We start from the raw sequence: 22,000 nt of genomic DNA, 5'->3' as shown, positions 1-22,000 counted from the left end.
TTGTGAAAAGAAAGATAGTAACTTCAAATTTCCTACTCACCGAATTCACGGTCAAAAATTTCATTACAATATGGCCGATTTCTCCTCTTTTTAACTTTGTACCAGTTGGTATATTGTTAATACTATTACAAACTGAGAACTCCAGTAGATAAGGGTACTCAACTGTCTCTCTGTAAGCTAGGTATCGACACAAAATACAAAAAGCAAGATCAAGAGGGCACTGTCTTACACAATCAGAAGCATCTCTATTAATCGGATTGACAAAGTTCACCTCCTGTCAGTTAGCCGCCTCTCATTGTTTTTCCTTTCTGCTTGGCTTATAAAAATCTGAATCTCTCCTCCTATCCCTTTCCTTACTCCTATCAGCTCCATCTCTCTTGCTCAATTTATCTATATCTTCAGTCATTTTTCTGTTATCCCCATCATTTTTCTTCTCTCGGCGATCCTGGTCAATCCTGCAATCATACCTACTCTCTTTCCGATTCCTGTCTTCCCTCCCATGACTACTCTCTCTTTCCTTGCCATCCCTGCCATGACTATTACTTCTCTCCCTTTCATCCCTTCGGCCACCATGCCCATCACGATCATCATTTTTGTATCGACGTCTCTCACTGTCCCTTGAGTCTCTATTCCCATCACGCCTGTGTTTATCATCACCGTGATCCCTCCTTTCAGATTTGTGTCGTTTCCTATCTGGCTCATAATCTCGGTGCCTCTTTTCTCTTTTTGGGCTTCCACCATCTTCATCAAACACCATCTCATAGCTGCAAAAATGGCAAATATTGTTAGACATGGTAAAGAGCCACCCTCAAGGGAAAAAGGTGCAGATTCATCAATAGCCGCCGAAAACTAACCCTGCATCACTATTTCCACCATGCTGCTGATTATCTTCTTTTAGAACATACTTCTGATGCTGACCAGGCATTTCTCCCATGGAGCAAGCTTTTGCAACATGATCTAGTGCACCACATTTGAAGCATCCTCTTCCTACACATGACAGAAACAAAGCATTTTAGAAGATATCATTGGTTTATCATAGAGCTGCCAAATTTCCAATATGGAATAGAAATGGAGGGAAATAGTTCTTTGGCGGCAAACACAATTAGTATTTGGTTGAAAATCTTAACTATGTTTTAGAGCCTTTTTGGTTTGTAAACACTGTTAAACAGATTTATGATCTATATACACCAAAGCTGTTACTTGGACTTGGTACAAGTGATGGACTTTATTGTCAGACATGCCTAATTCCCATAGGTTTTCTGCTGTTTTTGAGGATCATACCATGCTCAACAAAGCGACACAGGTATGATGATGAAATGGATAAGTCAAGGTGTGAAGAATACAGGTGACCATGGTCATCTACTCATCTATATTCGAGTCTCCACAGTTTCAATACAAAACTGACAGGTATTATGTGTCTGTCATTTTAGTAGAACCAAAATCTTATACAGTGCTTCCATGGCGTTCACTTCTTCACATACAAGAAGCCACAACAACTTTCAACTTTGTTTAAGCCTACATTGGGACTAACAGGTGATATAGGGAGCCTACCCTACACCACTCAGCCTTCTACTAGAAAGGCTATCCACAAAATAGAATATACCTAGACCCCACCAATGGAAGAATTCATCATTCCACGTGATGTGAATCAAAGGCTAATTCTTTTGAAGGGTTTAATACACTTCTAGAAGGTCCAAACAACTCTATTGTAGGCTGCCCAAACAAGGAAATAAACAAGGAAAGGTTCAATAGCTTAAATGGGGAAGAAAGAAGCATGATTTACAAGGAAGACGAAATGACACATCTGACTTCCGACGAAGATTGCAGCTGCCACGCGCCGACTCAGACCCCACGCGCCGGCTCCCTAGCTCCGGCTTGGACTCTTCTTAACCATGGTCAGGCGCGTGCACCTCCTTGTGGCGCGTGCATCGAGCTTCGGCTCCGATTTGAAATGGAAGATTTTCCATACTTGGGTTTTTTTTCTAGAGTTTTGCTTGCAAGTTTTTACCTTTCACTTGAAAAGGTTTTTCTTGGTTTAAGCACTTAGGATTAGCTTTATTTTCTGTTATTTAGTTGCTATAAACTTCCTAAGGTTATTAGGAATGTTTTTAGTTAATTAGAGTTTGTTTAGGAGTAGTTTTCTTATTCTAGTTAGAAGTAGTTATTCTATTCTAATTAGGATGCTTGGAGCACAAGGTTAGGGGTTTGTCCTAGTCCTTGTAGGAGTAGAAGCAGTGCCTCTTATGCCTATAAATAAGGGGAATTTTGTGGCTTTAAGGGACACATAATAATACACAAAAATTCAGATTAATTGTTTAAGTTTTATACTTAAGTTTTGGTTGATTTGCGAACCAATTGCTGTTTTGCTTGTTTTAGTTTAAAACATTTGTTTGGATTAATTAATTAGGTGGATTCTTAGTTGATTGGTGGATTTCTTGTATAGAATTAAGATTAAATATATCCCTTGTGTTTTGTTGATTTTCAGATCAATAATTCACATCATCTTGGTATCAAGGTTGAGTACTTTCGGTAGAAATTAAACTGGTAGTGTTTGGCTGTGTATCTTTGGCTGAAATTTGGAGGGTAGACTCTAAAAACGTTCAGCTATCACGTCCTAAAATTTCGTAATTTTTGGACAAGTAACAAGTTCTACAGCCTCAAATGTTTGGTATTGCTACACTGGTTTCCAGGTTGGCATGCTTTCGGTAGAAAAAAAAACTGGTAATCTTTGGCTGGGAATTTTTGAGTGATTCTTTTTGCGTTGGACTCTAAAAATGTCAAAAAATGTCGTAGCAATTGGTTGAGTATTGCGATCTACACAGCCTCAAACTTTCGGTGTTGCTGCACTGATTTGCGGTTGAGAACCTGGTTTTGTTTTACTTAATTATTCATCCAAGATTCGATCTTTTAATCAAGATTTTTGCATAAACTAACTCTGTTTGTGTAGGAGTTATGAGTGACGAAGAGATACCACAGGTTCCTAAGGGTTTGACCCTAGAACAAGCCCATAATTTGCGAAGGGATCGACAAATAGAAGCCTTGACACAACAGATGGAAGAATTGTTGAAGAGAGCTTATCGACGTGATAGATCTTCATCAAGGAAGGGTAGTTCCACCTCAAGTTCAAGTTTGGAAGAACGTGAGAGGAGGAAGCCTAGGAAGCCACGCAAAGATTACTCTTCAAGTGATGAATCTCCAAGGCGAAGGAGGAGAGATAGACCAAAGGATGATGATCGTAGTTTGAGACTTGATTTTCCAGAATATAGTGGGAACATACTAGAGCCTGAACAATACTTTGAATGGGTTAGAAAAGCCGAGGCATTTTTTTTATTGCAAGTAGTATGACGAGAGAAAAAAGTGCAAGATCGCCAAATTAAAACTCACAGGCTACGCTAGTTTGTGGTATGATAACTTGAAGAAAAAGAGGCGTAAGGAAGATCGTTCTAAGATTACCACTTGGGAACAACTCAAGAAACACATGAAGAAGCGATTTGTGCCCCAAGAATACGTGCAAGATGCATACATGGAGGTTGGTGCCGAGCAAGGCGTAGAGAATTTCGAAGAAGAGGAGGATAATGTCAAGGAGTTGGATGCGGAAACACAAGGCCAAAGCTTGGTGCTTAGGAGAACTTTGCACTCTAAGCCCGTACCTGTTGAAGAAAATCATAGGGAGAAAATTTTTATGACAAGGTGCAAGGTGGAGGAACGTCTATGTGATGTGATAATCGACATAGGAAGTTGTGCCAATGTTGTGTCTACAACCTTGATCAATAAATTGGATTGGCCTACAACCGACCATCCAAAGCCCTACAAGCTTCATTGGCTTAATGATGAGAGTGATATTAAGGTAACTAAACAAGCCTTAATCACTTTTTTAATTGGTAAATTTCATGATAAAGTGCTATGTGATGTTTGTCCTATGGATGCTTGTCACATTCTTTTGGGTACACCATGGCAATTTGATCGACATGTGAAGCATGATGGTGAGGCTAATATTTACTCGGTCAAGGTAGGAAAGAAACGTTTTAAATTGCTTCCTTTGTCTCCTAATGAAAACCGTTCAAAAGCTAAGGAGAATCATCTTTCTAATATGTCCATGAATGCAAAAGAGTTCGAAAAAGAGATAGAGGAAGATTGTCAAAAGGATAGTGATGAAGAGAAACATGTTGGTGCTAAAGAGCTCGAAGCAAGGGTGATTGAAACAATTGATGTTCCAATTGTGTGTGACGATGTTCAAGATGAGATTATTCATGATGATCCACCAAACGTATATGCATGATGGTTTTAACCAACATATTTTAAAAGCTGATGTGGTAATTTATAGTTCTATAATATATCTAGTGCCATTTTTATGTACAGAAATGGCCTCTATCATTATTTCATGTTCTGCAGTTGCTTTATCCTACAGAATTGGTACTATAAAGAAGATAAATGACTTTAAATCTAACAATAAAAAATAATGAAATAACTTGGCATTTATACCTTCTTCCCAGCACCAACAGAATTACATTGCCAAACTCAAAGTAAGAGAACTAAAAAAAGAGGCGGGGGGGGGGGGGGGGGGGGGAAGAAAAGCAACAGAGCATTTTTTACCTTGAGTTCCTTTCCGTCTGAATTGATTCCAGAGCTTAGAAACACTTTGACTAAAATCAACTTTTATCCTCCTGTCATCAATTAGTGCATTGTCCATCTACAAGAAGACAAAGTACAAGTTACATAAGGTCCACCAAACCTTATTCTCTTCTTTAAGGGTATGATGGACAAACTATTGGAAATTGGAGCTAATAACCTGAAGCTAATTAAACCTGACTAAGTTTCCCTTATTTTCCAAGTATCGTATTGCACCAGTTAAGATTGCATTTCCGAGAAATAGGAGATGATTATCAGTTTCTATTTTCCAAGTATCTTATTCCACCATTTCAAATTGCATTCCCAAGAAATAGGAGATGATTATCATTTTCTATCCCCCCCCCCCCCCCCCCCCCCCCCCCCCCTCTCTTATATCAACTTAAGAATCTTCTCACCCATTTTTATTTCTGAATCAGTGTAACCAAATTTGCTAGATTCCATTTATGATTCGAACATACGTATTGGTACATCAATCAATCAATCAATCAATCAAAGCCTTAATCCCAAAAGTGGGGTCGGCTAACATGAACCAAATTTGATTATTCCGTGTAGTCATCAACATAAATCTTTCTCCTCCATCCCTTACGATCCAAAACTTCATCCTCACGTAAATCCATGCACTTCATATCCTTCCTCACTCCTTCCAACCAAGTCATCTTTGGTCTCCCTCTTCCTCGTTTAATCCCTCCATGGTCCCACTCTTCCACTCTTCGCACCGGTGCACCCTCGGGTCTCCGTCTTACATGTCCAAACCAACGCAGACGATTTTCCCTTAATTTATCTACAATGCCCGCCACACCTACTTTCTTGCGAATAACCTCATTTCTGATTCTATCTCTTAAAGTGTTTCCACACATCCACCTTAACATGCGCATTTCCGTAACCTCCATCTTTTTAATATGCTCTTTCTTAGAAGCCCAACATTCTGTACCATAGAGCAACACTGGTCTTATGGCAGTCCTGTAGAATTTTCCCTTCAACTTTAAGGGAATGCTGCGGTCGCATAGCACTCCCGTGGCCGCTCTCCATTTAAGCCACCCTGACTTAATCCTGTGGGTCACGTCTTGATCAATGTCACCATTCTTCTGGATGATCGACCCTAGGTACTTAAAACATGCACTCATGGTCAAATCCTTTCCATCCAAACTCACCACTTCATTGCTTGTCCCCCTCTGAGTGCCAAAACGACATACCAAATATTCAGTCTTACTCCGACTTAGCTTAAACCCTCTAGATTCCAACCTTTGCCTCCATTGCTCCAACTTGACATTAACCCCATCCTTAGTCTCATCCACCAAAACGATATCATCTGCGAACAGCATACACCATGGAACCTCATCTTGAATTGGTCTAGTTAATTCGTCTAGAACCGTTGCAAAAAGAAAAGGGCTTAATGCAGACCCTTGATGCAATCCGATTGTAATAGGGAAATCTTTTGTCAACCCTCCGCATGTCCTCACATTTGTTGACACATCCCGATACATATCCTTAACTAGGTCTACATACCTTCGTGGGATACCTTTCTTCAACATTGCCCACCAAAGTATCTCTCTTGGCACCTTGTCATATGCCTTCTCTAAATCAATAAAGACCATATGAAGATCTTTCTTCTTTACCCTATAAAACTCCATCATTTGTCTTATCAAATGGATTGCCTCCATAGTAGATCTCCCAGGCATAAAACCAAATTGGTTATCTGAAATGCTTGTGCATGCCCTCAACCTTTGTTCAATCACCCTTTCCCACAACTTCATAGTATGGCTCATAAGCTTAATTCCTCGATAGTTAGAACAATCTTGAGCGTCTCCTTTGTTTTTATAAACCGGGACCAAGGTGCTCTTCCTCCAATCTTGTGGGATCCTTGTAGCCGTCCATATCTTGTTGAAAAGGTTTGTTAACCAATCAATACCAATCTTACCCAAACACCTCCACACCTCTATCGGTACCCCATCAGGGCCAACCGCCTTCTTAGGTTTCATCTTCCTCAGTGCAATCTCCACCTCTACTCTCCTAATCCTTCGCACATACTCCATGTTGATTTCTTCATCACTCATAGAGGTATCTCCTATCACAACTCCATTACTTCCATTAAATAATTCATCGAAGTACCCCTTCCACCTGTCCTTGATGCCCTCCTCTTGCACTAGGACCATTTGGTTCTTATCTTTGACACACTTCACCATGCCAATATCCTTCCTTGCCTCTTGTCTTCTCTTTGCCATCTTATAAATGATCCTTTCTCCCTCCTTGGAATCAAGCTTTTCATAAACCTCCTGATATGCCTTTTCTTTTGCTTGGCGAACAGCTGCCTTTGCCTTACTCTTAGCCTCCTTATACGCTGCAAAGGTTTCATCACTCCTACATTTTCCTAAGGCTTGATAGCATTCCCTTTTTTGCTTAATTACTGCTTTCACCTCTTCATTCCACCACGAAGTATCTCTCTGTACCGAAGTTCTTCCCCTTACTTCCCCTAAGACCTCTTTGGTCACTCTTAGGAAACAGTTCTTCATTCGTAACCAGGTCATGTCCGGATCCACCTCTCCATCCCAATCCGCTTCTTCAATTACCTTTTCTGTAAAAACCTTAGCTTTTGCATCCCTTAGGGTCCACCATCTTATCCTTGGTTCTTCTTGTCTAACTTTTTTCTTCGCCTTCTCTTTCAGACGAATAGTCATTACCAATAGCCGGTGTTGGGTGACCACACTCTCCCCTGGGATAACCTTACAGTTTATGCAACTTTGTCTATCTATGCTCCTTGTGAGCAGGAAGTCTATTTGAGTTGCATTTGCTCCATTCCGAAAAGTTATCAAGTGTGAATCCCTCTTCTTAAACCAAGTATTAGCCAAAATTAAATCATATGATTGGGCAAAATCCATAATAGCATTGGTAAAACAAAGAGTTTTGGATTAATTTAACAAGATTTGTTGATGAATTGCATTTTGTACCCATTCCACATACCACGAATTAGTGATCCCAAGTCTGTTCCTTTTCTTTCCCACAAATATATAAAAAAAAATTAATAATAATAAAAACTAGAAAACAAATTATATAATTATATAATTATATCACTATAAGAATCTATGAAGATCAGCAAAAATGTAATATATTTCCTCTACTATAACAAACCTTGAAGTAAGCTCGCTCGCAAGCGTCATTACTCTCAAACTCTGTTACATTTAAACATTATTGACAAGTCAGTCATCACAGATAGCTATTAAGTTATAATATGTAATTATAAAATATTTTAGCACGCATGAAGTAAAATTCAATTTAAGCATCAACTATACTAAGCATAAAAGAAACCAAGTAGAAGCATAAGGGCATTTCAGGGAGTTAAATGATTCAGTCCATTGTAATCCTTCATTCAGTACCATCTTCCATTTAATAGCATAGCATGGTCAAAAAAAAAATTTTAAAAAAAGAACATTGAAATATACACTGGTTATGCTGCTCAATACATCTTTTTGCTATGTTGCTATGACTAATCAAGCATTCATTCAAATTGTAGTTTGAATCTTAGTCCTTATGGTGCAAGTATTTCCGAGTTCATGGTATCTTTAGTTTTCAATGTTCAGTTAACATGGAAAGCCACCTTTGCTATTCCGTTTGCAAGAGATGGAGTGGATAGCGTAAGAGACAGGAGGATTCATGTTTAATGAAGGGGGGTAAAGAACAGGTGACAGTCTAGCTAGGTGGGACCCTTCTAACAAAGAGCGTTCACATTTAATAGAGGTAGCACCAGAGGAATAAGGTGAATTACCATTGAACAAATGTCCAAACAGGTGCTACGAAGTCCATATTTCTAAGGGATTGGAGGCTGATGGATGGCGGGGAATGTTATGGGCTTTGGATAATTCAGTGGCTTCCCCCTTATTAATGATGGTTCAGATGCAACGATCTGAAACAAATATTTTTTTATTGGCATGGAAAAGCTGCATGATTCATGGAATTAAGTCTACCAACTTTATGTTTTTAATCTTGAATCTGAAGTTCTACAACTGCAAGAGCAAAATTTGGCTCTTTGACTCAAACTTAAAGATGGGAGATTAGTCATTCAGTTTGGAATTGGTCCGGTTCACATTTGGGTAAAAAGTTATTTTGGTCAGGTACTCAGGTACATTAAGTCTTTGGTCATCTTCACTATTCACAATTCAGCTGTATTGCCATTTGGTTTGATATGCCAAATTTTATCAATATCATCCATAACATTTTCCAGGTTGGGTCGGTTCAAGTTGGGTCATTTAGAAGTTGAGTTATGAATATAAGTCCAAGCTTGGTTTAGAGCATTTGGCTATTAGGCACAGAAATGTTCGTCACAATGTATCGCTGCATCTTTGAAATGTATACGCCATTCCAAAAACAAACATACTGCATCAGAATGTGATGAGGCATACAAGTGTTTTTATATATCCCCAAAATAACAAAAAGAAAAGATAGGAAAAGAAAAAGGGAATAGTTAAATGAGTTATGTTGTCGGAACCTAAGCACGATAACTTATTGTGAGTTAAATATACTTGGGCTGGAGTGAATAAAAATTGATGAGTATGATTTAATTCCATTAAACAGAATAGGAAAAAGGGAATAGTGAACTAAACAAACACAAATAAAAACAAAGAGAACAATTCCCTTTGCTATTCTAGAAACCCTAAGTCCCTAACTAAAGTTATAGTTCTCATTTAATGCTAGCTTAACATTATATATTGTGACTTTCACTCTCTGCTGGTAAATGCATACGCTTATAAATCAAACAACATTCTACTAACCAATGAAAGCATAACACAGGCTGTCACCAGTCTTGAAATCACGGATGACCTCAGCCCTGCAAGTAAACCATTCAGTCAGAAACAACCTCAAATTAATGGATGATCAATAGTAAGGTAAATAGTACATTCACTTACGATGCAACAGTTCCAAAGCGTGAGAATATAGTATGCAAGTCCTCATCCTACATAAACAGTAAACACAAATATTAAATTACAGAGTACAAGAAAAAAAAAAAAAAATTATCAATAATCAAGAGGGAGTTAAAATGGCAACCCAGCTCCCAGCTCCCAATATTAGGGCCTTGGAGAATTGATTTGCATCTCTCCATATGAAGGTTGGAAAGGCATTTAGGGCATGGAACTAAGTACATGGTGTTCAAAGACTGTTCTAAAAGGAATTTTCAACATGCTAATCCTGATCTACTCCTACCATGTTTTGTAACATAACATCAGGCTTTGGATAATGGTTATTATACAAGCGCATCAATCATTCCATTTCATTGTCAAAAGTCAAAACTGCTAAGCATATTGATATGAGATGAATTATGCAAGATGGCAAAAACTAGAGCAGAAAAGTGGAAAATGAAGAAATTTAAAAAAAATTGACGAAAAAGAATATGAAGAAAGCATAATATGGTGGTTGTATAAATGCAGCTCAAGGGGAACAAACTTGCACAGCTTTCAAGAGGCTGGGAGACTATGGGTGTTCCAAAAAAAATCACTTAATTTGGCAGCCAGATTAGAACAAAAAAAAATAAAGAATAAAGGTAGTAAAATTAATAAGTCAGGGTACCCAGCCTACAAATTAAGCTGCGTACTCCGTTCGGGTAAAGGGTGGTTTTCTGGTCAAGCAGGTACTCACTAACCAGGCTCCACAACGTATTATTTTTATTGGAATTCGTATTTTAACAGCTGTTGTAAATTATATAAACAACCAAATATGGTTCCATTTCCAAAGTCATTCCTCTATCTCTCATTCCACACCACTGCTAAAAGTTTAATACTACCTCCTATTTTTTTTAGTTGCAACTTTGGAATATTTTATATTTCTCAAATAATACCCCAAAGTTGCAACTAAAAAAAATCAGAGGTAGTATACGTTTACGAAATCAGTCAGTGGTAACAACAATAGATTTGAATAGCACGCCCATGGTGTGCCTAGGCTCTAGGCTAGCTAGGGCACAAAGAAAAATGCCTGCGAATAGTACGGCAGAGTGATGTGGGAGCATCCTTGAAAACCCACAAAATGTAAGGGTACATGAGCCAATTTGTGGTATTTGACTATTTGGATGAATATCCTACTTTGTAACGTGGCTTAGGTGACTAACACTGATACTTGTGTCTTGAGATTACATTTGACGATGGGAAATAGAAATACAGAAACAAGAGTTATAAACAAGAGAGGGGGGGGGGGGGGGGGGGGGGGGCGGTCTAGTACTTGATCAAAACTGCAGTACTCCACTTCATACACAGCAATATTTTCTTTACTACAAAGAATTCTAAACCAATACCAATAAGAGATGAAAACAGACCAAGAGCTTTACATTGATAGGTCATATGCCCAATTTGAGCGAGAAATGAAGAAGTTATGAGCATTGGAAGTTAAGTTGTCCGGCTTGCAGCTTAGAGCCTTAGACCGCCCACTCCATATTGCAATGGAGAGTCTTGGCTGAGTGCTTGGAGCGTCTGCTCCTCACACTGGAGCTCTCTCTCTCTCTCTGAATTCGGCTGTGTTCTGATGAAGGATTTCTTGTCAAACTTGGATTAAAAAAAACCTTTTCCCTGCCAGAGGAGCTTCCAGTGACTTGTTAGGGCTTCCCTCGCAAATGGGGGATGGAGTTCAAAGAGATTTATTGGTAAAAATCAATCTTAATGCAAGCTTCAATGGAGGATTTGGTCAGCACTCAGCCCTCCCATTTGGGTTGACCATGCCCTTAATTACACTCTTTTTCATAGGGTTTTTGTTTGATTTGGCAGCAAAACCGCCGGAAATGGTGGTGTCTAGTGGAAGTGGTGGAAATTGTGGAAGGAAGAAGATGCAAGAACAAGAAGTCAGCTTCAACGGAGGAAGATGGAGTATGAAGCTTAACTCCGTTAACTGGATAAATTGAAGAAACGGTGAAGAAAAGACAGCTGGAAGGCACTATACTAAAAAAATTATTCTTTTAATAAATTCACACAATTTTCAACACTAGATAAACGCCCCATGCTTATCATAAACTATAAAGATAAATGTGAATCCATGCAAATAATGTAGTCTAAGCTTCTGTCAAAAAAAAAAAAAAAAATGTAGTCTAAGCTTACAATATCATGCATTGGCAACAACTCCAAATATCTACCAAGTAGAAAAGATACATATCTTAGTAACTAACTTATTTACACCTGTAATTCATTGGCTGTTGGTTTACGGCATTTGGGACTTAGTAATAAATTTTGTAATCTATGTTTATCAAGGATTTAAGTTTGGAAGACTTTTTCAAACACAAATATTTGAGGATTTTTGGTACCCTATGACCAAACCTGAGATGAGTGGTTTCCTCAAGACCGGTCAAGTATTTCAACTATCCAACAACTCGGGTGCAAAGCAAAATATACCCTAGCTGGGACTCAACAGTACAGGGCCAATAGGGGGGAGGGGGGAGAGGGGGGGCATTGAACATAACACATTTTTCAATGATTTCTCTTCTTATCCATTCTCTTTTTATTTACAGTTTGATTCTTTATTCTCTCATCTAACCTTTCCACATCACTAGTGCTTTACTTAACCAATGTTGGCCGCATGTACTCTTCTGGTTATTGTGCCTTGCATAGATAAAGCTTAAAGGAGGCCTACGTAGATTCATTACATGATAGTAATGAATATCAAAGTTTCACTTACATTAGTCACTACAATATGTAAGTATATTTGGAACCATAATAAAAATAAATAAAGTGTATTTTCCAGTATGTACATTCACACTTCAAAGCTTGATTATTAATGAGCAATGCAAGCAACCATGTGGCCATTACATTTCATTCTATTGTTTCTTCGGCAACACTAATTTCAATGGGCAGCCTAATAGGAGTTCTCCTAGGTCTTAGCCGATAATTACGGGATCCAAAAATATAGATGGCAATTTAAAAAGAAATTTTTTTCTAAAGGGACATACTGAAAACTCACCTCAGTCACCGGATTAAGTTTACATACAAACAACACATTATCAGGAGGTTTTACATCAGCATCTGGAATGTCACCAATCTGTTACAAAATAGATATGAAAATGCTTCTTTGGTTATCTTTATATTGTAAACAGATTAATTAATTAGAAAAATAAAATAGATCTTTGAAAATACATACACTTTCAAGAACCACAGCCCTAGAGTGTGCTTCCTTTGTACGTATAGCTTCCTCCAGCTCTTCTGGAGGTAATTGTTCGTCCATAGGTTCCCAATCATCTTCAAGTCTCACATCATCATCGACCTATGCATATGAAACACAACAAACACAAATAGAAAGAATGCCAAAAAGAGTTATAATATAATCAGAAAGTAAAGCAGATCTTAACAAAAGTCTTAAAATTCAGAAAACAATGGAGCAAGAAGCTGAATTGGGTCTTAGTTCGCCATATGGTGTAAGGTCAGCAACAGATATCAGTTTTAAAAGGTGCAAAGGTGTACTGAGGAGCAAAAGGTTTTCCCTGGATCCTAGGCACAAAGTACAAAATGTAAGGCAAAGAGCCGAAGATGCACACCTTTGGTGTATGTTTTATCTTACACAAAACATAAAACCTAAAATATAAACTTAAATAGACAAATTAATCAAAGAGATGAGTCAGATGACACGTGAATACGTGACTGTTCTCTTTGGAGTAAGATCAAAGAAGAGTGAGAGACAGATCGGAGAGAGAAAATGGAAGTCATCTAATGAACATGTCATCAACGACCACCGTGTTCACCTGAGCTATGGTACCGGAACTAACCAGAAATAGCTGGCAACCCCTTCACTAACGTAGCCAACAAGTTGCCGACCATCAATTGCTACCAATTTTTATTAAGATTTTAGAAGTTCTAGGGCTTATAAATTGAGTTTCAAATTGACAAAATCTAATGCAATTGAATTTGGTAGAAATTAATTCTTAAAGCCTATTAAAATTTAATTTGAAGTAAATTGTTTTATTTTTCAACATTTCAACTCATATCCATGTTATCACCAAGGTGAAAATTTTTCTGCCATGACTCGCCTAGTAGGCTAGCGGGCTAGTACCCAAGGTGCAATTTTAAAGCTAAGAACACATTTATGAAAGAGTTTAGCTTCCCTTCAACTAAAACATTGTATATCACCCTTGAGTCCAAAGGCTTCAAATTGGGATAAATGCAAGCAAACATATATGTGAAGAGGCAAGTTTGAGTATTATTAGTGCTAAAGATTGAACAATGACAGATTCATGCTGGAGGATAATAAATCATATCGATTTTCAACTGTAGAGGAAAAGGCATAATAAGAATTCTACAGCAATCATGTCTTCAGAAAAGGATCAAGCTGAAGGAGTTAATGTTTCAGCCCATATGATTTTGCCTCAATCTCCTTTTTCAAGGTGATAAAGGAGATATTAAATAGCTTTTTCAGGAATTCTTTGAGGATCAACACAAGCTTTATTACACATTACTAAAAAAAATCTCAACAAGACATCTGATCAAAATTCTCGTGCTTTTTTTGTAGGGGACAAATTTTCGATATGGCTCTTGTTGCTAAATGCTAATGAGGTTGTTGATCATGTCAAACATAGAGGCAATATAGTTTCTATCTTTAAGTTGGAGTTTTACGAGAGTTGCAAAATGTTTGGTCAAAATTTATTTGAATTTGGACAGGATAACAAATCAAAAAGCTTTGATTCCGTACAGAGGAAATGGTCTTTCGGCTGTTTGTCTTCTGCTTGGCAGCCTAGAAAGTAGTTCTGGGCTTTGATCAAATTGACAAGAGGTTGTGTAATAGACTGGTATTCCTCAATCTAATAACAGTAAAATAAAGAGAAAGATTGGTTCTTTATTTAGCTAATTAATATGATCTTTTTGGTAAGTTTATTTATAAAGAAGAAATGAGAAAGATGGAAGCTTTACTATTGATTAGTAATGGTGGAAGGATTACAAAGGCTATTACTCTCAATAGTTAGTTGAGGTCACAACTCTCCAAAAGTGACTTGAGGTCACAACTCTCAACAAGTTTCATCCAATTGTTTCCTACCTTTTTCTTTCCTCCCTCTCTCTATTTATACCAAGGTTACAAACTACTAACCTAATAATACTACATTTCCCAAATTGCCCATACCACATTTGAAAACTACTAACATACTAAACTACCCATAATACCGTCCCCTAAGTCAGTTCATTACAATACCGGCCCCCTAAACTTTGTCTGTTTATTTTTTATCAAAAAATACGCAATGGTCTTTTTTATTATTAGATCTGAAATAAACAGATGCAGAAATGGATTTGTGAATATGTATCAAAACAATTTATTAGAGATAGATAGTAATGGCTCTTTTTATATCAAAAAAACAAGCAAATCTAATAATAAAAAAATGAATACGAGCTAATCGACAGAAGACAGTCATCTTGTGATATTAAAGAAATTGAAATAAAACTATTACCTCTTCTTTTGGTTTGCCTTCTGGTGAAGCATCAGGTATTAAACTGGCCAGCTGGGGAGGGTCTTCAAAAGGATCGTCAAGTACGTAAGTGTGCTTTATCCTGTTGAGATACAACAAACATAAAAAAATAAAAAATAAAAAACACATGCAGTATTAGAATTATGGTCATAAGTAGATCGAACTAAATTTGAATCACGAAAATTTATACTAAAAATGCTCACCTTATATTCTTAAATGGTCTTCCCTTCTCATCCAAATAAGCTTCATTTATTCTCGTCAGTGTTTCATGACCTTCTGCAATCTCCCCAAAGACCTAGTCAACATAAAGTTACCCTTGTCACTTAAGATGATCATGCGTCAATAACAATATACACAACCACCATGGGACTGAGGAGACCTTCAAAGACAAATAACAACCATCATTCAATCCCTTCCCTTCCAAAAACGCTCAATCTAGTTTAGTAAACATAAAAGGTAGTGGAAGAAAAAAGGACAACAAAAATGACACAGAGAACTCGCCACCAAATGTTGAAAGGACCCCATGCAAGGGATAGCATTTTCTAATAGGTTTTGAGGTCACATCAAATAGTCATCTAAACTAAAATAAGTCTTTTTATAAAATGATTATGACATATACAATACGCAAGGAGGTAAGGTAGATTGTTGGTCCAAAATTTTGTAATCTATCATATATTATTACAGAAAAAATGATTGACCATGCATGGTAAATGAATCATATACTTCCTTTCACCACTCAACTGTTGAACACAATGCAACAATAGTTGGTTTCAAAATAACAAGGAAAGTGCCTTGTCAAAGGCCCAAATTAGGCAGCATCAATGTTAATCTTCACTTCCTAGCATTATAATATTTCTTCTTTTCACATATCACAAGTTCTTGAAGAATGCTTTTGAACAGAACTGCAAAGTCCTTAATAGACAGGAGATGAAAGTATTTCTCGTAAAGTGATCTTGCTTTAATAAAGCTACTTCCACTTTCCACGACCATGACAAATGAGAGTCAACAAAAAACGGGGAGAACTGAGTAGGACAATCTACCGTGAAATAGAAAAACGAGATTTCAACTGGTTCAGTTTCTACAGATCTCCCATGGTATTACATTTTCAGCCATGATCGCATTTTAAAGGATATTGAAAATAACCAATCATGAAGGTATCCAAGATTTACCATGAACCATGTATATTTTGAAAAACCTAACTGCCTTAGCCAAGAAGGGGCTTCAAAATGTTTAGCCAATCCACGATAATTCACTTGATAAGTCCCCCAAAAAAGAAGCATGGATTTGTGATTAAAATAAACACCAAAAAAGTTTCCATTAAGCACGGCATCAGAATTTCTCTGTGGCCCCTTCATCCAAGCACCACAAATTGTACTTTTTACAAATCCAACACAGTAAAGGGAAAAAAACAACAACAAAATAAAAAATTATCATCTCCAACATTCTATATACTGTCAAAACTCAAGATAATAGATTTGTCCATTATATGAGAAATCCTTGCTGATAGAAAATAGTTTTCCACCCTAAAAGACGAAGTCATAAAATATAAAACAAAATGCTTCATTTTTTTCTCTCCTTTGAATTCCAGAGCAAATGGGGCTATGGGAGCAGTGTTTGAAAAGGAGGCGTTGAGGCGCAAAGCATAAGGGGTCATGCGCTTTTGTCACGATTTTGATGAGATGCAGCTTAAGGCGCGCGCACACACACACACACACACACAAAGTTCTTCTGTTACCAAAGAAAGAAGCAATTTAAAACTATGAGTTCAACTATTGATTTCCTGATCATATGCCTCAGTCTACAAAGAGCCAAAAAAACTAGCTGATGTATGACTCAGGGCATCCTTATAACCAGTCAAAGAAGGATATAAAGCATAGATCAAAAGTAGGAGAAAGGAAGACCAATAGAGGGAGAGGGGATAAAGAGAGATCAAAAATTTAAGAAATGACACAGAAAATTGTGCTTGAACTGCAAACATATAAATATATGTAGTCACATAAAGATCAGGTAGCAGATTTAACAAAAATAACCGGTAGCAGTCATTGCACACATACAGCAACATCAGTTTGAATAAGAGACTAAAGAAAGGAAAATTGGAACGGAAAAGGAGATGGTCACTGGAAAAAATTCACTTACAGTATGCTTCTCGTCCAGATAGTCAAGCTCATCTCTTAATGTTATGTAGAACTGCAAGTAGAATCAGTATTGTAAGGTGAAATTCTGAATGAAGAAAATATTGTACTAATGCTCCTAGGCAAACTATCATTATTTCATATCCAAGATGTGTTAGAATAAAGTTGAAGTACGCTAACTCCTATTACCTGGGATGCATTCAAATTCTCCCCAGCACTAGCCATTGCAACAGTACCCATTTTTGAGTGCTTCACATCAGGGTAAATTTCATCTTTGAAGAACCGAGCTTGGTCACCATATAAAAACCTAAAAGAAAGATTGATGTTACTTCATGTATATTAATATATAATCAATAAAAGTTTTGGTTTCAGATCATTTTTAGGTTGGGTCTTTTTAGATATTGGGTGGACAACCCATAATATTCGGCTTTAGTTAAACCAACAATCAAGGGCACTATATTCATTCCATATACAAAAAGTTCCATTGTTCAATTTTTACGCAAGTAAATGCATAATTCAATATTACCAAAACCTGAGCAATACTTTTATGGAATGAGAACCAAATATAAAAAGTTCAAGGATCCAGTAATGTAGGTCTGATTTCCACTAGCATATGCTCCATAGAAACCTAGTTCGGTAGTGACAAGCATGCCAAAGCTATAATCTATAAAGAGTATAGATAGAGAGAAATTCGATCAATGCACATATCCAAACTTCTTAATACTTTATCTAATTCTTTTAACTAAATCAGAAGAAGGTTTATAATCCTGTTCATATGTCCTTCTTTCAACCTTTTTATTTTCACCCAAGTACTACCATATCCAAACATATCATAGATCAAGCCCTATAAAGGCTAGAATATTTCTTTGCATAAATTATTATCCTATTCTTTAACCCTTTGCTTATGTCAACATCCTAGAAAGAAGACGAAAGAATAAAAATTATTTCAAGTCACCTACAATGATTTCCTGTTTTGTACTTTCGATAAGATACCATGATATTTAGCTTTGTAAAAGATTTATGATTGATACCTTATTTAAGAGTAGCCAAATGTAAATCAGTAGGGATTGCGATACATAAATTCTATCTCAACCCCAAAAAGAAAAGGGCAAGAAAGGAAATCCTATACACGGAAAAGTACATACCCTACAACCAACAACATATTTATGAATTTATCAAATTCAGCCGGATTCTAGCTATCATTTCAGCAGGATGAGCCTATGTCCATACGATAAGGGTGAACAATATATCAGAAATAAATCTTTTATTATACAAAGGAAATGCATGCAGATTTCATACTGAACCAAAACTGAGGGCTGATAATTACATTATTAGACAATTAGAGCCCCATCGATAAATCATTTCCTTTAATAAAAGCACAAGGAAAAAAAGAACCTCGACTTTCATACCAGATGAATAATTACATTATTAGACAATACATACTTATAGATAGAGTCGCCGCCACTTCCTGTTCCGGTTGGATCACCAGTCTGCACAGTAAAATCCTTCTGCACTGTGTGAAATAAACAACCATTGTAGTATTTGATCCTGCATAAATAAACATAATGCAGTTCCTTAATTTTATGTACATGACTACATATTGCACATGACTATTATTTTATTTACGAGGAAGGGTATAATTAAGCACCTAATAACGCTTTTAAAAAATATAGTAAAGTTCCTTAGATGATTATATAGATGTCATCTTACAAAATCTTGAGCACCTTACAGCTAGCTAACTATAATTTTTTTAATCAATCATTTATTTAACACTAAACTATGACAAGTACCAACACTAAACTTCACAAACTTGCATCAACCCATCCAAAACCCCCTACAGATCACCTACTGACCTTCCATTAACAAAACCAATAGCATATCCAATAATTAAAAAGGAAATTTATGATGCTCAATATGCAAAGAAAACAAAATCCTGCAGATACACTCAGTTACTTTGACAAGGCAATCAAAATACAAAATGTGATTTCACCAATAACATCTGCAATTCACTACATCAAAAATCATTGCATGTAAAGTAGAACAAAAAAGAAGGGGCAAGGACTCTATAGGCAGCAGAAAATAACATACCCCAAGAGTGCATTGCACAAGCTTCTAGCATCTTCAACATCCAATCCCGTCAATAGTAAGAAGGGGAAAAATTGAAGACAGAAGCACAGAACCCATTCGAATTCATCACCCCCAATGCTAATAACTAAAGGCATAACTTACTACGAAGTACTACATAATAGCCTCTAGTTAAATACATGGTTTTATGCCCAATAGGTTAAACAAAAGTCCAATGGCAACACAAACCCACACCCCTGGCTATTTTTAACTAATTTATAATGGGCTAATATCTAAGTAACAACATCCGATTTCATCACAACCTTTAGTATTACTCAAGTCCATGCCCGAAAAAGCCATTTTGTAAAGCCCAGAATTCATTGCAACATAATCACACAAAAACGCAGCCCACAGTCTCAATTTATCAACCACAAGATAATTTACCAAGGAACAATATCTAATTCCACCATAGCCTATAGTATTACAAGAATTTGTGCCCAAAAAGGCCAGTTCGTCACACTCGTGTTTTTCACAGCTAAACAAACACGCACACCCTATAGTATTCTACAAGTGAACATTTGAGACAAGAAATGAATTATCAATTTTAGGATGATTGACCCTTATAGTCCAGTCCATATTATGTCTTTTTTGGGGGCTAGAGGAAATGTGTCTTAGGTCCATCAATTAGTAGGTATGAGAGGATTAATGTCGGATGACGAATGATTGATTTACCAATTTGCGCGAAGGACTCTCTTTAACAGAATACATAATTTCTTGCTACGGAACCCGTAAAACGGTTGTGGATACTGCTGTACGAACATCCGATGCTGGATATCTCTGCTGATTCCCCCTACCCCTCCCAATCTCATACACACTGAAATAACCCCACAACAACAAAACGTTATCCCCAATTGCTGCCTTACTTTAATTTTCCTTACAACTAAGGGATTTTATTAAGTACCCCACGAATACAGCACAAAAATTACACAGAAAATTAAGAAAAATTACTTAACAAAGAACAAGGGAAGGGAAAGGAGAAATTTACTTGCAAAGCTTCAAGAAGTTTTTACAAGTTAACGGACAACGTTCAGTGAATAAGTCAATCACGAATTCACCCAAACTTGTTTCCAACATAACCGACATTGTCTCTTCTGTAACAATTAGAAAAAGGTCACAATCAGAAATAATTCAATTTTCATAGTTTCGTCTCAACATTCAAGGGTTTTGCAGCACATTATCAACCAAATTTGACTCAATCATCAAATTAAATTATTCTTACAAAAGAATTTGGATAGCAAACAGTTCAATAATCAATCCACTATAAATTATATGAAAAAAAATTAACGATTAACACTAGATTGTGAAACTGATTTTCGATGACTAAGAAAAGAATCTTACCTGATAAGCTGCTTCAATGAAGAAGAGAAAGCTCAGAAGCTGCTTCAATGGAGTATTCAGAGTACGCTGGAGGAGAGAGACAGTGAGAACTGAGAAGGTCTAATACTTTTTGAGAGAAGACGAGAATGGTTGCCCTGCACGGTACTATGCCGCTTTGTCCAAGTATAGGGGCAACAATGGTACTCCGGATTTTGCATGGGTAAAGCTAAACCCAGCAATTTGCTGGGGTTTGTTTTCCCAGCACACGCAAAAAGCGGGGCCCACTTATGTATGTTGGCGTATAAACATACTCTTGCGGGACCCAGCCGTGAAACAAATACGTATTGACGCACTTCCCTATACCGTTATAATTAATTTCCCGTTTTCAATTTCCCTTCCCCTTATTTTACTTTCCCTTTCCCTTTCCCTTTCCAACTAAAGTTTTCCATTAATGTTCTTTAACGAGTTCGTAGTTCTTCGAGTAGCGGCGTGGCAGGGGTTGTTAATCTGGTGGTTGTGGTCGGATTCCGTTAGATTTGGTCCGGTATCATCATTGGCGGCAATAGCGGCAATTTTGGTGAGTAAAACTTGTTGTATAATTGTATAACTGAAAGAATTTGAACAATTCACTTACTTGTATAATTGAACTAGCTAAATTTGAGTAATTGTATAATTGAATTCCAAGAATTTGAACAATTAACTTGGTTTATTATTATCATTATTGATTTTGACATAATTTGGTCTATTTTGTTGGGATTTTGGATATTGAAGATTTATATTTATTATTTTGGGATTGACGAATGTGATGTGAAATTGATGTGAATGTGTTGTTCATGGTTGACTATGATACACATATGACAATATTAAAGAGCATAAATGACAATATTAAATATATAAAATGTAATATGCATTATCATGCTTTGTTTGATCTTATTGGAACAATCCTTTTGGTGCTTGTTGTTGATTTGTGAATGAATCCTTTTGGTAGTTGTCTCTAACAAGGAAAGATAGAAAGAATGAACATGTTGCTGTTTGTTGTTGATTTGTGTTTGAACATAAGCATGTTAGGTTTTACACTGGATTCTGAGCATGAGCATAAAACAATTATACCTCCATTTGTAGAATGCTTAAAACCTGATTTACCTAATCATGAAGCACCTATTGTTGTTATATATATAACATTGTAATGACAAATGTAAATTAAATTTTTTGGCAGTAAAAAACATGGAATATGTGGAGGAGGAAGGGGAGGAAGTAGTTGCGCGAGATGATGTTCCTTTATCAATTGATGATGATGATGAAGAAATGTTGCAGCTAATAAAATATGATGGAGAAGGGGCTGGTGATAGTGGTGACTCAAGGTCTGTAGATGAAGCTGGAGGGTAGGTGG

At 36.8% G+C, this 22,000-nt stretch overlaps 1 protein-coding gene across 1 annotated transcript; it reads right to left on the bottom strand.

Annotated features, from left to right (window-relative positions):
- Positions 1–20,811, bottom strand: LOC145590593 (peptidyl-prolyl cis-trans isomerase CYP59-like). The gene is made up of 15 exons (XM_081647020.1): positions 20,632–20,811; positions 20,279–20,384; positions 18,613–18,717; positions 17,359–17,476; positions 17,174–17,224; positions 15,241–15,332; positions 15,020–15,119; positions 12,730–12,852; positions 12,553–12,630; positions 9,528–9,574; positions 9,393–9,448; positions 7,756–7,796; positions 4,594–4,690; positions 855–987; positions 1–764 (listed from the first exon to the last, which is right to left on the bottom strand). Exons 2-15 carry the CDS (start codon positions 20,374–20,376, stop codon positions 293–295), a joined length of 1,611 nt encoding a protein of 536 aa, XP_081503146.1. The 5' UTR covers positions 20,377–20,384; positions 20,632–20,811; the 3' UTR covers positions 1–292.
- Between the last annotated feature and the right edge of the window lie 1,189 nt (positions 20,812–22,000).

This window comes from Chenopodium album, chromosome 18 (genome assembly GCF_948465745.1).
Source record: "Chenopodium album chromosome 18, dcCheAlbu1.1, whole genome shotgun sequence".
NCBI classification, from domain to species: Eukaryota; Viridiplantae; Streptophyta; class Magnoliopsida; order Caryophyllales; family Amaranthaceae; genus Chenopodium; species Chenopodium album.
Note: the sequence above shows the minus strand (reverse complement) of the source record. Positions and strands in the feature narration are given on the sequence as shown.

What these genes read in the sequence shown, in the direction of transcription:
- LOC145590593 (XM_081647020.1), bottom strand. Translation starts at nt 20,376, where the DNA reads ATGTCGGTTATGTTGGAAACAAGTTTGGGTGAATTCGTGATTGACTTA. An exon ending in GCGAGCGAGCTTACTTCAAG is followed by an intron (nt 4,691 to 7,755) that starts GTTTGTTATAGT and finishes GTCTTCTTGTAG; the next exon opens with ATGGACAATGCACTAATTGA. An exon ending in GGTGGAAATAGTGATGCAGG is followed by an intron (nt 765 to 854) that starts GTTAGTTTTCGG and finishes CCATTTTTGCAG; the next exon opens with CTATGAGATGGTGTTTGATG.